This window comes from Mytilus californianus, unplaced genomic scaffold (assembly GCF_021869535.1).
Source record: "Mytilus californianus isolate M0D057914Y unplaced genomic scaffold, xbMytCali1.0.p SCAF_1, whole genome shotgun sequence".
Classification (NCBI taxonomy): domain Eukaryota; kingdom Metazoa; phylum Mollusca; class Bivalvia; order Mytilida; family Mytilidae; genus Mytilus; species Mytilus californianus.
In genome coordinates, this window is record NW_026262581.1 from 53509634 (window position 1) to 53526656 (window position 17023).

The 17023-nt window shown below is 30.6% G+C and overlaps 1 protein-coding gene across 1 annotated transcript in view; it reads left to right on the top strand.

Moving 5' to 3' along the window:
- The window catches only part of LOC127721093 (E3 ubiquitin-protein ligase rnf213-alpha-like), a 160901-nt gene that overhangs the window by 125451 nt on the left and 18427 nt on the right, over window positions 1-17023 (top strand). Inside the window, exons 62-67 of the mRNA XM_052227777.1 lie at window positions 1275-1372; window positions 1963-2122; window positions 3389-3578; window positions 4245-4345; window positions 6082-6139; window positions 13506-13690. Coding sequence (XP_052083737.1) covers window positions 1275-1372; window positions 1963-2122; window positions 3389-3578; window positions 4245-4345; window positions 6082-6139; window positions 13506-13690 — 792 coding nt within the window. The remainder of the gene's footprint in view (window positions 1-1274; window positions 1373-1962; window positions 2123-3388; window positions 3579-4244; window positions 4346-6081; window positions 6140-13505; window positions 13691-17023) is intronic.

A 17023-nucleotide genomic window follows, 5' to 3' on the forward strand; every position in this document is an offset into this window, starting at 1 on the left:
GTGTTAGGTAAAATAGTTCTGCTGAAAAGATGTCTAAACCTCTGGATTTGCAATTGCAGCAAAATTTAACAGCACTATGTATATTTACATACACATTTGTATGCCTGATTGTACACATAGTGAAACTCAATGATGCATTCAAAAGCTTTTAAAATGAATAAGTTGGCCCCATGCAGCAATGCCTCATGTATGGGTATATTTAGACAGAAATGTGATTAAGAACTACAGAAACTTGAGGAAATAGTCCTACATGTATTTTTGATAGAACTGTGCATGGATTTTATGTACACAATTCAAGGATTTTGATTGACGCTTTCTGCTTTCTGGATGAGATGCAATCAGCTGGTAGCTTAAAGTAAATGAGATAGGTAAATCCTGAGCTAATTCCAATGATTAATTGACGATATATCGTTGACTTGGCCTTCAGGCCTTACTGTAGCCATTGTGGAGAAGAGGAATAAAACAACAGATTTTTGGGTTATATCCTTGCCAATAATTGACTCACATCAGTGCTCAGATCTGATTTGGTCCTCTTGTACACTTTAGAATTTTAATTTTTTACTGAATATTCATTTGAATTAAGTGAAAACTTGTCAGGATTGATGATAGGGAGACCCTCTTCAAAAGATATAGGGAAGGGCAAAAATTTTGGCATAAGTGGCACATAGTTCTTATTGAAATCTGATTGTAATAACATTTTTGTTTTCTAATCTGAAACTGCTAGGCCAGTATTAACTGAACTTGAAGGACTGGTCTAAGGACGATCCACTGAAAATAACTCAAAATAACTGTAATTTGGTTGTGATGAAAAAAAGATGCAAACTTAATTCTGAATGGCCAATTTTCAAAAAACTATTTAAAGGCTACTTATTTTAATAAATACTTTTCATGATTGATGATTGTATGAACCTCATCTATGTTGATCTGATGGCAAACATGGCAGCATTGTTATCACATAGTATCCATTTAACTATTTGGATGGAAAATTGTATTTTCATCTTCTTCTCTGAAACCACTAGGCCAGTGTGAAACAGATTTGGCAAGAATGACATATAAAAGGAATTGATGATTGGGAGATCCTCTACAAGAGAGGCACACAGATACCAAAGGGATATTCAAACTCATAAGTCTAAAATTATGAGCCTCTTGTTCACTGCTGTTATATTTCATTTCCCATCTTTAACTCATACGTTGATTCAGGCTCCTTAGAACCTATTTTGTAATCATTATTGTTTTTGTTGTTATATTTTCATTATTCACCATTAATTTTTCAGTGTGGAAGACCAACTGTTGAAACTAAATGTAGGGTTTGTAATGCAAGGATAGGTGGCCATGGTCATGCACCAGTTGCAGGAAACAAAAAAGATGAGGGGTATAATAATTATATTTTATGAAAAAGTTTTAATCAAGGTATTTTTTCTGAAATTTACTACACATTTGAAATTTATATATGTGCTACATACATCTACATCCTTGCTAACTTGAATAGTTCAATTTCTACCCTTGCTGGACTCTTTCACTCACAAGAGCCTGAACACTTTATATGATGAATACACATCTTAACTCGAGCATTTTGATTGGTGCTCTGTGGATGAGAAAGGTAATCAGCTGGTAGCTTAAAGTTATTCAGATAGGTATATCCAGAGCTAATTCCTACTGATTAATTAGCTAGGTCTTCAGGTACCACTGTAGCCATCGTAAAGCAGAGGAATATAATGACAGAATTTCAAGTTACAATCCATGCAAATCATTAATGCACAGTCAGTGCTCAATCCTGATAGGTGTGCTTGGACACTTAAGGCTTTTTTATTTTTTTTTTATTAAATGGAATATTAGATTAACTAAGTAAAAATTATTTATTTATTACTCATAAATCTATTTTGCCGAATTTATATGTGGATTTTTATGTACAAATTTTGATCATTGACATCTTTACCTAAATGTTTACATTACTTTTTACAGTATTGACAGAACTTCAATAGGTCATATACTTGGTAGAGCAACAACTCTGGGACAGAAACTTGTTATTGTACAGGACAGAAAAATAGATAGAATATCTGTTGCATTTATTAGATTACTCACTCATATTTCAATGTTCTTAGGAGCTAATAATAATGTCCAGGTTTGTATAGTTATAGAAATTTTACTTTTTTTTCTTGCAACAGAAAGAACTGAAAATTTCAACATATTTATAAATAATCCATATAGAGATTTGAATTCCCGATTTTTTTTTTATTTGACTGCCCACTGAATCCATCATACCCAAAAAACTCCATCCTCGAAAATTCAAACCAACAGCCACATGTGAAGCATTTTAGACCTACACCACCATTTGGTCCACATAAAATAGGATAGCACAGAAAAGTAGACATATTTTCTGTTCAGAACATCTAAATGAAAAAGTACCCTACCTATTGCAGTAGTTCAAGTTTCATTTTGTTTATATAGATAATACTGTCACTTAGATACAAAATCAGACAGGGAAAAAAAATATTCTTTATAGTCTTTACTGACGACACCAGAAAATCAGTTGTTGTTTTTTTCAAATTGATGGAAAATATTCTGTCCTCTTTAGTTCTTGTGTAAAAGACATTTCAAAAGATAATAATATGCTGGGTCTCAAGGGAAATTATTTGAATCCATTATGAGTAAGTTATTTTCAAAATTTGAACGACTGAGAGGAACATCTCTTTATTTCAGTGCTTATCTGATTCTGGTGTACAGAATAGTGGTGTAAGTGACATACTTTTTCAGAATTGATTTTAACAGGTTGAGGAATTCAGTAAGCAGTCATATCATTAAATTCATTTAAAGGTTGAATCTTTAACTCATTCAAAAAGGGATGAAACTTGCATGCGTGCATATTGCAAAGTAAATTGAGCAATATTCAACTTGTTTTAAAAAAAACATTCTGATGCATTGAATTTAACAATTTAAATTTTAAATTTCAGTTGCCAAAAGACTATTTTGAAAGTTTTTAAATTTAAAGTTAATCTTATGTATAAGATCAATGATTCCATTACACAAGGTCACAAAAACATTTGAGTTTGACAAAATCCCCTTCAAACACTCCTGAACTTTGACTTTTATTGCTGAAAGCAAGACATGAAATACTACCACAGATAAAGTGGAGACATTGAATGAACATTTGGCACATTGATATACCAAATGGAGAATGATTGGTTATGTGTGATACATTATAGAAGGGACAAAATTGTCCACGAGAGCAAAGAGATAGAAGGGAATAAGAAAGCTTTTGTGTATCTACACATACCAATCATTTGCCATTTGGTAACTAGAACATCTATGAAATTAAGAAAGATTTCCATGTTATGCCATAAATGTGGTTGAGGTTGTTGTTTTATTAAAAAATTATTTTTATATTTAGGCAATTATCCAGACAATTAAACTGGACAAGAAGTTGTCACCAAATGAAGTACTCCCTTTTATAAAGGAACATATTGCCTTAGATCTTCAGGCTCTGCAAAAAATACTTGGTAAAAGCAATGATGATGTATGTGTATTTGTACATTGCATATTGAAAAGCATTATGGACCAGCATGTCCCTAATAATACAGGTAATTTTTAATGTAAATATAATGTTTGCATCAGTTCTGTGGATTTATTATTATTTGTGGGGTTATAATTTTCATGGATTTTACAGGTATAGGTGGACCACAAATTTTGAGTGTCGAACAAAAAAACAAGGATGGTTTTACAGAATTTTTTCAAAGCCAGGAAATGAAGTATCTATATGGAATAAACTTTTTACTAATTTCTAAATCCACAAAAATAGGAACACTCAAATAAAAAGTAAATCCCCATTCTCTGCAATTTTACTTAGTTTATTGATGTGTAAAACTCATTTTCAGCTCCCTTGGATTAGTTTGACAAAAAACAAAGAATTCCCTCAAATAAGTGGACATGAGGACACAGTCTTGCTTGCATGGTCCTGATATTTAAGGTGTCAAAAATTGGAGTCATAGTCAATACCCAAAAAATTGTAATTATTTTTTAAAATGTAGATAACTACATTCAGTTTGAACCCCTAAAACCAATATTACCTGACAATTTGCAGTGAGGTGTGAGCTTTTGCTTAGTTTTAAAGGAACAAATATAACACATGAAATAGCTGTTTCTTTGATGAAAAAATTTGTGTTGTGAATTTCTAAACCCTTTTTTTTTTTTTCAGTTAAAAAGAATTTCAATTTCAGCATTTCATTTAAAATTGTGAATTTTTTTAGGAGAAAATATTCCACCAGATATGTGCCAACTGTTGAGTAAAGATGGAAGATTGAAATGGGAAGAGAAGTTTGCCTCAAGATATATTGCACCCCTCTTAAAGGTACAAGTGCAGATGTATTTGTTATCTAGTAGTTGATTCAGATGTCAAAAGTGTACATAATCTTCTGGTGAAAACTTAAAATATCAAAAAATCATTGAATACCAAGACCATGTGAAATTAATCTTCTGATTTATGTGATGCTCAAAGGAGTGAAAAATATGCATATCCAATGATTAGATATTGTTACACTCGTCTGTAATTGAATTATGACATAGTTTGATATTTTTAATAATGTTTTCTCATTTGATACTTATTAATACTCCAATGAAGTATTAAAAATCTTATTCATTGGGGAGGGGGATGGTGGGGGATCATCATGGCAATAAAAAGGTTTTATGTATGACATTTATAAAAAACTTTCTTGATGTCACAAATATGAACTCTTACAAAGGTGAATTGGTTCTGTAAGTGGTCATGAAATATTTGATCTGGATTTAATTTTTATTGCATTTTATTGGAACTAAATATGATATATTTTATTTTTTATGGAGTTAATTGATGTGTAAACTTTACCTTTTATTCCTAAATATGACATAATATCCATCAGACTTTATTCCGTTTCTTAGAAGGTTGTCAGAGTTCATACATTAATATTAATATTAAAACTCTTTATTACATATTAATTAGGGCCCCGCCAAATGGCGGACGCCCTATATTGATCAGCCTTCTGTCTGTCTGTCCGTTCGTTTGTCTGTAACAAATTGTGTCCGCTCTATATCTAGAGAACCGTTATGATTTCAAAGTTTATACTTGACATGTATATTAACCAATAACAGAGAGTGTGTCATAATGTATGTACAACTTCTTAGGTCAAAGGTCAAGGTCCAAAAATTTGGTTTCAGTTGACAACCCCATGTCCTATGGTAAAGATTGTGTCCGCTCTTTATCTTGAGAACTGTTATGTTTCAAAGTTTATACTTGACATGTATATAAACCAACACCAGAGGGTGTGTCATAATTTATGTACAACTTCCTAGGTCAAAGGTCAAGGTCAAAAAAATTTGGTTTCAGTTGACAACCCAATGTCCTATGGTATAGATCGTGTCCGCTCTATATCTTGAGAACCGTTATAATTTCAAAGTTTATACTTGACATGTATATAAACCAACACCAGAGGGTGTGTCATAATTTATGTACAACTTCCTAGGTCAAAGGTCAAGGTCAAAAACTATGGTTTCAGTTGACAACCCCATGTCCTATGGTAAAGATACCAATTTTTTACTACAAGTTATTCACAGAGGGGCCCACAGAGATGGCTCCCATCTCAATGATATCTAGTTATTTTTATTTGTGAGTATTTTTCAGATCTGTCAGATACCTACTTCCTGTTTTCCTATACTTTGAATTATGAGTGGGGTATGATTTGATTTTGATTTTTGGTGTTTTAATGCCACTTTTAAGCACCGCTTTTGGGCTATTTCGTGGCGGCCAGTTTTTATTGGTGGAGGAAGCCGGAGTGCCCGGAGAAAACCACTGACCTTCGATAGCAAAACTGACAATCCTAGTCAATTAAGATTGGAGTCGAGTGCACCTGCACGAGCGGGGTTCGAACTCACAACCTCAGTGTTGACTGGCTAGTGATTACAGTAGTAACTACTTAGACCACTCGGCCACTGAGGCCCCCCGAGTGGGGTATGCTAAGCACTACAACATGTGCATTCTTGTTTAAAAATGTGTAAATAGTGCTGCTACATGAACCAGTAATGAAATATGTATTGTGTTTTTTTGTTTGGCAGGATTTAGATAGAATATTGCAGACTCATAATACAATTATATTGAAAGATAAAAGACTTGGTAAGGATTATGCCTTATTGTTCAATGTAAAAAGCTATCAAGAGATATTATTCAGAGATAAAGATATAAATTGCTTGAATAGTTAAGCAACTGAACAGAAAATGCCAAAAAGTAATATTGTGGGTTGATGAGATAAATGGTTATAGTTTAAAGTTTTTGAATTGGCCTGAGGACACAGTTATTTGTTAGTGCATTTCTTTTTGACAATGAATTCAAATTAAAAAATTCGCACCTGCATGCTCTATCTCAAAAAGATATTTACAGTGTAGTGAACTACTTTTGGGACAAATAATATCAAAATTATAGAAAAGTCTTCCAGCTCTAACTCAAATTATGGACAATTCTATGTTAAGGGGGTCTATAATTCAGTTTGACAGCTTCAGACATACTAATTTTTGACCTTTTTTAACTGGACCAAATCACTACCTGACATAAAAATTCAACACCCAAATTTTTTTATTATGGAATTTCATCCACCTACTTAATATTTCATGCATAAAATATAAAGAAATAAATTTGGAAAGAATATGAAAAAAATTTGCAAGTTATACACTGTCCTCGGACCAATTATCCTAATTAAGAGATACCAAAGGGACAACCAAAAATTGGAAGTTTTCCACTCATGAATACCTTGGATGAGTTTGATAATCAGAAACCAGTCAAGAAAAACAGACAATACCATGACAAAAAAAGAAAAAAAAAACATGAAAAAGACGATCAAACTAAACAAAACACTACACATATTCATTATGTATGAATTATATGCCAAATTACTGTTATGACCCCAATTACATAGTTCACTGAACTTTGAAATTTTATAGTGGGAGATAAGTACATTCTAACAGGTTAAAGTTTTTGGTTAATGTAGTTTACCACAAATTTGTGATCACATCAACTTGAAACTTAGTACACATGTTCATTGTGAGTTGAACTTTTAAAATTATATGACAAATTACAATTTTGAGTCGGATTTCATGGTTCACTGAACAAGGGACATAGTATGGTGTGAGCAGGACATAGTGTCCTATGGAAACATATTCTTGTATTTTAATTTTTCATGTTTTTAAGTAGTATCTATTGTTGTATATTTATTATAAATATTATTTCTGAAACTTTAGTTATTGCTTTTTAAGGTTTACACACTTTCAACAGTTTGAAAAAATTATACAGGAAAATAGTTAAGCATAAGAAATTACCCCAATTTTTATTTGTGAAAACAAAGAAAATTTGTGTCAAGACTTGGCACTTGTTGTGTTAATTTTGAATTATTTAGAGATTCTTATATTTTCAGTAATAAGAATGTTCTAAAAATTGCTTTAATCCTTGAGGCTATTGGAAAACTGTGAAACTTAAAAAAAATATGTCTGATTTGATGCAAGTAGCTTTTGCATTTCTGCCAGCTACTACATTACCATGTTCTAAACATCACATTCCAGTGGATTGTATAAAGTACTTTTAAGTAAAAGGAAAAATATATGTCTATAAGACAGCAAACCAACAACCCACAATACCAGTAGACATCTAGAGTTCCATTTAATTACCTCTGTTTCTCTGTATACTGTACATTTTTCTTTGGTACATGCACTTAAATTCATAAGAAGTATGTTTGCATGTGATGGATGTCATTAAACCTGTTTCTTCATTTACTTTTAGAATAATTGTTTTATTCTTATTATTGAATTTGAAGCAGGCCAGACAGAAGTTATTGCTATTATTTACTTGCTCACTTGAACTGATTATTCAAAGTTTTTTTTATATAAATTCATTACATAAAATATACCTTTTTACAAGTTTTACATAGTTAAAGATTATATTCATAACCCAGAAATTCCCTTCAAAAGATTTAGGGATGCTCTGTTTTCACTTTTCAACATTTATTATTTATTTCCTAATCAATCTGACATTTTTCTAAGCTATGCATTTAACTTTTTTGCCAAGCACCCATTACTTTTTATTTTTGCGGTCGTATATTTGTATCACGTCGTTGTAGTCGTCCGAAGACATTTGGTTTCCGGACAATAACTTTAGTTTAAGTACATAGAAATCTATGAAATTTAAACACAAGGTTTATAACCACAAAAGGAAGGTTGGGATTGATTTTGGGGGTTATGGTCCTAATAGTTTAGGAATAAGGGGCCAAAGTTTCTAGACAATAACTTGTGTTTAAGTGTATGGATCTCTCTGAAATTATACACAAGTTTCTATACCACAAAGGGATGGTTAGGATTGGCTTTGGGAGGGTTATGGCTCAAACCGTGTAGGAATAAGGGGCAAAAAAGGGGGGAAAACAAGGGTTTCCTGGTTAATGTACAATTAAGACAATTTAAAAGCAGTGTAAGGGAGGTAATCCAAACACAAACAATGTTTTAAATTATGTATAAAGGAATGTTGTATTGTCTTGAGGTGATTAGCTGTCAATTTACTTTAAGAAGTTACTATTAAATTTATGATGATTAAGGAATATTGATTTTAGCCATGGTTATGTATGTCATTTTCTATTTTAAGACTTTTATGATGTATTTACAGTACTTGCAACCTTAGGCGTTACTGTTTGACGTGAACTTGACTGATCGGTGAATGATCGGAGACGGATGTTTGACTGATCGATGACTGATCGGTGATCGATGACCCAAAGAATCCGTCAGATACGTCAAATAAGCTATGTGAGAGTTACCTTGACAACGGTCAGCGATCGATCAGTAAAGTAATTATATGCACGGATCGGACGGATACGTATATAATTAAAATTCTTATGTAAAACGAACTCCCCAGTATTTACATTCGATAAACGCGGACCTCTACGAAGACACCTTTACTAGTTAATTTTTAATCAACTGGTTGCAATAACACATAACTAATATATAAATTACTTTTTAAGCATTATATGTATTACTTAATATTCTCTTGTACTTGAACGTGGTATGTTTTATTCAAAATCATAAGGCCTCAAGTAACAATTTTTTATAAGAATTTCATACCTCATTTCAAAATTGCAAGGAGAAAAATACTTTAACTTTTTTTGTGTTGAATACGAATGTAATAATTTCATATATATGCATAAACTTAAATTTTTGTTGAATAAGAATGCAATATTTTTTTATTTTAATGGAAATTATTGACCGCCATTGGATTTCTGTACTTTTTGTAGTTAAGGATTGTTTTTTTTTTTTCATTAAACTAAAAGAATATCAGAGAAAATATACTAAAATGTTGTTCGCAATGTATAAAATTAATAATTTTTCTTCTTTTGATAAAAAATAATGAATGTTATTTGTAACTAGTTATTTCAAAGGCCTCAAGATCAGTTTTTATAAGAAATTTAATAATGTAAGGAGAATAATACTTAAACTTTGTTTGTGTTGAATAGGAATGCAATAATTTCTTTATTTTGATAGATATTATGAACCACCATTTGATTTCAGAACCTTTTGTACATCAGGATTGGTTGTTTTTCATAAATTATGCTGAAATTCAGGGAAAAAATACAAACTTTTTGTTTGTGTTGCTTAAAAATGCATATATTTCTTCTAATATATGAGGAATAATGCAATGTCACTTGCAATCAGTCATTATAATTGCCTTTAAATAAGTAATTTTGTATAAAATGTGAAAAATTTAAGGATAAATATGCATAAACTCTTATTTTTGTTGAAAATGAATGTAATAATTTCTTTATTTGGATAGAAATTATGAACTGCCATTAGATTTCTGTATTTTTTGTACATCAAGATTGATTGTTTTTCATAAAATATGCTTAATTCAAGGGAAAAGATACTAATTTTGTATTCGTGTTGCATAAAAATGCAAATATTTCTTCTTTTATATCAGAAAAAATGCATTGTCAAGTGCAATCAGACATTATAAATGCATTTAGATCAGTACTTTTGTATAAGGTGTGTATAATTTAAGGATATATATGCATAAACTTTTGTTTTTGTTGAATAAGAATGCAATAATTTTTTTATTTTAATTGAAACTATTGACCGCCATTAGATTTTTGTACTTTTTGTAGCTCAGGATTGTTTTTTTTTCATTAAACTAAAAGAATATCAGAGAAAATATATTAAAATGTTGTTCGCAATGTATAAATTACTAATTTTTCTTCTTTTGATAAAAAATAATTAATGTTATTTGTAACTAGTTATATCAAAGGCCTCAAGATCAGTTTTTTATAAGAAATTTAATAATGGAAGCAGAATAATACTTAAGCTTTTGCTTGTGTTTAATACATATACAATAATTTCTTTATTTTGAAGGAAATTATGAACCGCCATTTGATTTCAGTACTTTTTGTACATCAGGATTGGTTGTTTTTCATAAATTATGCTGAAATTCAGGGAAAAAATACAAGATTTTTGTTAGCGTTGCTTAAAAATGCATATATTTCTTCTGATATATGAGGAATAATGCAACGTCACTTGCAATCAGACATTATAAATGCCTTTAGATAAGTAATTGTGTATAAAATGTGAAAATTTAAGGATAAATATGCATAAACTCTTATTTTTGTTGAATATGAATGTAATAATTTCTTTATTTTGATAGAAATTATGAACTGCCATTAGATTTCTGTATTTGTTGTACATCAGGATTGATAAAAAATAATGAATGTTATTTGTAACTAGTTATTTCAAAGGCCTCAAGATCAGTTTTTTATAGGAAATTTAAAAATGGAAGGAGAATAATGCTTAAGCTTTTGCTTGTGTTGAATACATATACAATAATGACTTTATTTTGATAGAAATTATGAACCGCCATTTGATTTCAGTACTTTTTGTACATCAGGATTGGTTGTTTTTCATAAATTATGGTGAATTTCAAGGAAAAGATACTAAATTTTTGTTCGTGTTGCTTGAAAATGCAAATATTTCTTCTTTTATTTCAAAAATATTGCAACGTCACTTTCAAATTTGTAGTAAATAAGATTTAAACTTTTGCTTGTGTTGAATAGGAATGTAATAATTTCTTTATTTTGAAGGAAATTATGAACCGCCATTTGATTTCAGTACTTTTTGTACATCAGGATTGGTTGTTTTTCATAAATTATGCTGAAATTCCGGGAACAAAATCCCAATAGCGATTTAAATCGTTTTAGCACTGTTCGGGTATGAAAATATATAACCTAAATAAAAACAAAAATTGCCATTCAGTTTTAATAATATTTAAAATCAGTTTTATCTGCATATTTCTTTTTTTTTTATTCTTAAAACTTTGCTGAATAATCACTAAAAAAATGTTGATCTTTTGCACTTGAACGTTTCGTATCTTCCGTGGCGCCTTTAATAAAATGAAACGAAACTAAGATTCCGTAATTTGTATTAGTTTATCATATGACGTAGTAGAGTTCAATCTGTCAGAAAGGTCGATCGGTCCTATCCGTCCGATCCGTCCGATCAGTCAAATATTTTTACCGTAAATTTGACGGATTGGTGACGGGAGTTTGACGCGAACTTGACTGATCGGTGACTGATCGATGACCGCTGACTGATCGCTAAAATAGTAACGCCTAAGGTTGCAAGTACTGTAAATGGGAAATTATGGATGCAAACTCCAATGGAAATTTGAATTGAGATTATGACCATATCTTGAGGGAAAGAATTTTTTGTTTGGAAAAAGGTTGGGGGAGGTGAAAAAAAGGGGTGGGGTGGGGTAAAAAAGAAATTGTGGGAGGGGGATAATTTTTTCTCATTTCAGATTTTAGAAATTAAAAAGAAAATTTCTTCATATATTTTTATTTTTTGCAAAAAAAAGTGGGGATAAAAATATTTAATTTTTTTTAAAAGGGGGGGGGGGGGTAAATTTTTTGTTTTTTTTATTGTTTTGGGAGGGGGGTTGTTTTGAAAAAGGGTGGGGGAGGTGAAAAAGGGGGGGGGTAAAAAAGAAATTGTGGGAGGGGAACAATTTTTTCTCATTTCAGATTTTAGAAATTTAAAAGAAAATTTCTTCATATTTTTATAAAAAAAATGAGTGGGGAGGGGGGGTGTAAAATTTTTTTTTTTTTTTTATTTTGGAGGGGGGTCAATATGCAACAGCATAGTGTATTGCACAAAATAAAAAAAAAGGGGGGGGGGGTAATTTTTTTAATTTTTGGGAGGGGGCAATTCGCAACAGCATAGTGTATTGCACAAAAGCAAAAAATTGAGTATAAATTCAAATCCTATAACCAATTCTAAGTTCTCAATGGTTTTGTTATAAAGAAATGATGTATTCTTTTGAGGTGATTAGCTGTCAATTTATTTTTAATAGAACTTATATTAAATGCTGATGAAGGAATTTATTTTTAGATATAACTATTAAATTTTGCTGATCAAGGTTTTCTTTTTTTAGCCATGACTATGATGTCATTTTCTATTTAATACTTTTATGATATACTTAAATGGGTTTGGTTTGATGAAGGAATTTATTTTTAGATATTACTATTAAATTTTGCTGATCAAGGTTTTCTATTTTTAGCCATGACTATGATGTCATTTTCTATTTAATACTTTAATGATGTATTTAAATTTTCCATTTAATACTTTAATGATGTATTTAAATTTTCTATTTGATTCTTTTATGATGTATTTAAATGGGTTTGGTTTATTTTTTGCATTAAAGTTACCTCCCTTACAATGGTTTTGTTATAAAGAAATGTTGTAATCTCTTGAGGTGATTTGCTGTACATTTATTTTTTGAAGTTATATTAAATGTTGACAAAGGAATTTTATTTTTAGATATTACTATTAAATTTTGCTGATCAAGGTTTTCTAATTTTAGCCATGACTATGATGTCATTTTCTATTTTTATACTTTTATGATGTATTTAAATGGGCTTTTATGGTTGCAAAGTCCATTGGAAATTTGAATTGAGATTATCATTTTTTGTGTTTTTTTACATGCTGAATCTAACCATGTTGTTATATTTTGGATATCAGACCATACTAGGAAAATTAAATGTCCCATTTCAAATTTTTAAGATCTTTGACCACATTTATTTTGTGCCAGAAACCTATATTATGTCAAAAATTTGATCACAATCCAAATTCAGACAGTATCAAGCTTGAATATTGTGTCCAAACTTTCCCCAACTGTTCAGGGTTTGACCTCTGCGGTCGTATTAGGCTGAGCTGGACGAAGCATTTTATTTCCATATTTTTTGAAAAATTACTTAACAAATGGAAATCTGCTGAAATAATTTTAAGTCTTTTTATTTCTGATATATTGAATACATTCATTTTTTTTAACAGGTTTCATATGAAAAATCCAAACACTCTTTTTCCAGTCAAAATTTGAAATTTTTTAAATGTTTGTATCTCCAAGAAAGCACACATACCTTTCTTCTTTTTCATTATTTTAATGTATTATACATTATTAATTGCACTTTCAGGATCAGATCGATTGCTTCAGTTACTGTATGAGACAGATAAACAAACAGAAAAAGTGAACATCAGAAATTTGCATAGTGTTCCTGCAGTATGGCGTTACAGAGCTCATGTTTCTGTGGATCATTTAACACAAATACTTAATGCAAGTCAACACAAATGCCCACTGTTACGGATCTTCCTTGAAGAGGTATAAAGATAATATGAATGTATTGGAAAATGGCTGCCTGTGTACCATTTGAACACTTAAACCTTTAACTTGTTCTCCCAATACTGATCAGTTCTATTTCAATTTTATGGAGGATCATTATGAAAAGAATAAGCTTTTAACAGATTGAACTTTCTAGTTCTAAGGCAAAAAGTAATGTTAGTTTAAGTTACTGTTAATTCAGAAATTATTGCGATATTTGAAAAATTAACAAAAATGCGAGTTTAACTATTGCGAATTTTGGAAAAGCTACATACAGATATATGTATTTGATATCAGAATGCAAGTTTTTAGCTCACCATTCCGAAGGAACTGTGAGCTTTTGCCATCACTTGGCATCCGTCGTCGTCGTCGTCCGTCTGGTGGGTGTAAACTATTTCAATCATCTTCTCTGAAACTACTGAACCAATTCCAACCAAACTTAAGCTGAATGATGCTTAGGGTATCTAGAATAAAGTTTGTGTTTTATTTACTGTTTCATCAAATAACATGGCCGCCATGGCTAAAAATAGAACATACGGGTAAAATGCAGTTTTTGGCTTATATCTCAAAAACCAAAGCATTTAGAGCAAATCTGACATGAGGTTAAAGTGTTCATGAGGTGAAGTTCTATCAGCCCTGAAATTTTCAGTTGAATCTGATAACCCATTGTTGGGTTGCTGCCACTAAATTGGTAATTTTAAGGAAATTTTGCAGTTTTTGGTTATTATCTTGAATATTATTAATGATAAAGATAAACTGTGAACAGCAAAACTGTTCAGCAAGGTAAGATCTACAAATAAGTTCATATGATCAAAATTGTCAATTGACCCCTTAAGGAGTTATTGCCCTTTAAGGACAATTTTACACAATTTGTTTATCATATTTTCTAACTTTAAAAAATCTTCTCCTCTGAAACTACTGAACCAATTCCAACCAAAATTAAGCTGAATGATTCTAAGGGTATCTAAAATAAAATTTGTGTTTTATTATCTGTTTCGTAAAAAAACATGGCTGCCATGGCTAAAAATAGAACGTATGGGTAAAATGCAATTTTTGGCTTATATCTCAAAAACCAAAGCATTTAGAGCTAGTCTGATGGAGGTAAAAATGTTTATTAGGCCAAGCTCTGTGAGCCCTGAAATTTTCAAATGAATCTAACAACCCATTGTTGGATTGCTGCCACTTAATTGGTAATTCTAAGGAAATTTTGCAGATTTTGGTTATTATCTTGAATATTATTAATGATAAAGATAAACTGTAAACAGCAAAAATGTTCAGCAAAGTAAGATCTACAAATAAGTTTGATGACCAAAATTGTCAATTGTCCCCTTAAGGAGTTTTTGCTCTTTAAAATAAATTTTTCACAATTTGTTCATTTAGTTTGCTTACTTTAAAAAATCTTCTCCTTTGAAAGTGCTGAATCAATTTCATCCAAACTTGGGCTGAATGAGTTTCAGAGTATCTAGTATAAATTTTGTATTTTATTTTCTTGTACGTCAAGAAACATAGTCACTATGGCTAAAATGAAACATAGGGGTAAAATACATTTCTTTGATTTTGAAGAAAATATGACAGATACAAAGAACATTTCAATGGAAGTTTTAAGCCATTCATTAGTATATATTGAAAAGCAAAAATAATCATTGATGAAAGATTTAAGCAAAAAATTACAAGTGAGCGATTCAGGCTCTTGAGAGCCTCTTGTTTCTTATTGGAGTTATTGCCCTTTAATGACTATTTTTACCATTGTTTTGCAATTTTGCCTAATTTCTTAAAATTTATAAAGATAAATAGAAACTTAATAAGCAAATATGATCGGCAAGATAAGATCTACTATTAAGACAAATGGAAGAAATCGTCTGATAACTCCTTTTTAGAGTTATTGCTCTTTAATGACGATTTGTACCAACTGTTTTGCGTTTTGCCTTATATCTTAAGAATTATAATAGATCGATAGATCTTAAATAAGCATAAATGATCAGCAAGACAAAATCTACATGCAAGTCAAAAAGCATAAATCATCAGTCGACTCCTTATTGGAGGTACTGGTATTGCCCTTTAATGATGATTTTTACTCATATTTTTTTTGTCTATTATCTATAATAGTTACATGGACACTTTTAATAGCAAAAATGATCAGCAAGACAAGTTCTTCAAATAAGTCAACAAGGCATAAATTGTTAGTTGACTGATTTTTTGGAGTTCTTGCTCTTTTATGACGATAGTTACCATTTTTTGCTATTTTGCCTACTATCTTGAAAACTATGAAAGATAGACACTTTTTAAAAATAGCAAAGATGATCAGCAACACAAAATCTACAAGTCAAGTTTTGCCAAAATCATTAGTAGACACTTTATCAGAGTAATTGCCCTTAAATGGCAAAGGAGTAGGTCTGGTAAGGGCCGATTTTGGCCTCAAATTTCAGGTTCATATGACGAAGGATTTTGGACACTTTTTGAACACTAAAGTGTCTATTTCAGTTGATTCTATTAGTTTATGTGAAAGATTTTAACTGATTTACTCATTAAAAACGCGCCGATTCAAGCTTAAATATGAAAAATATATCAAATATGCCAAAAATGTCACTTTTCAGATGGTTTTTGTCAAAAATGAAAGTGGCTGCATCCGTGTTCATCCTCAACCTTTATATATGTTATGTATTATCATCAAATACAACTTACATTTCAATATTAAGAATGAACACAAATGCGGCCACTTTCATTTTAGACGGAAACCGTCTAAAATTTAACTAAAATGCTAAAATTGTGAAGATTTCAGTAATTTAGCCTGACTAAAGGATGCTAGTACCTGATATATGTGCATTGTATTGTCAAAAACAGCCCATATTTATGTAGCAGAAGCATTCTTCTTACCAATAAATGACTTAAAGTTTACATTTTAACAATTTTGTAAAACTGCTATATTTTGGGGCCAAAAAGGGGTCTTACTGGACCTACTCCTTTATTTTACCCTTTTTGTGTTTTGGACAAAAACTAAAGAAGATATTAAGAAATTGTAAACAGAGAAAAATGATCAGCAATACAAGATCCACAAAAAAGAGATTTTTGTCATGAATTCTATTCTAGTCCACAATATTTGAAGAGTTTCCAATTTTGAAGATGCACATTGACCTAGGTGAGCAAGACAGGCTCTTTAGAGCCTGTAGTTTTTTTAAATTCAAAGTATCATATGACTTGAACTTAAATTTTTTTTTATAACAAAATTGAATAGAAAGCTTTAATTTTTTAAAAATCTTAATTATCCATAACCTTTGCTAAAAAGTTATTTCATAATAAAGTAAATCTGTACTTGTTCAGTATTTTCTGATGTCA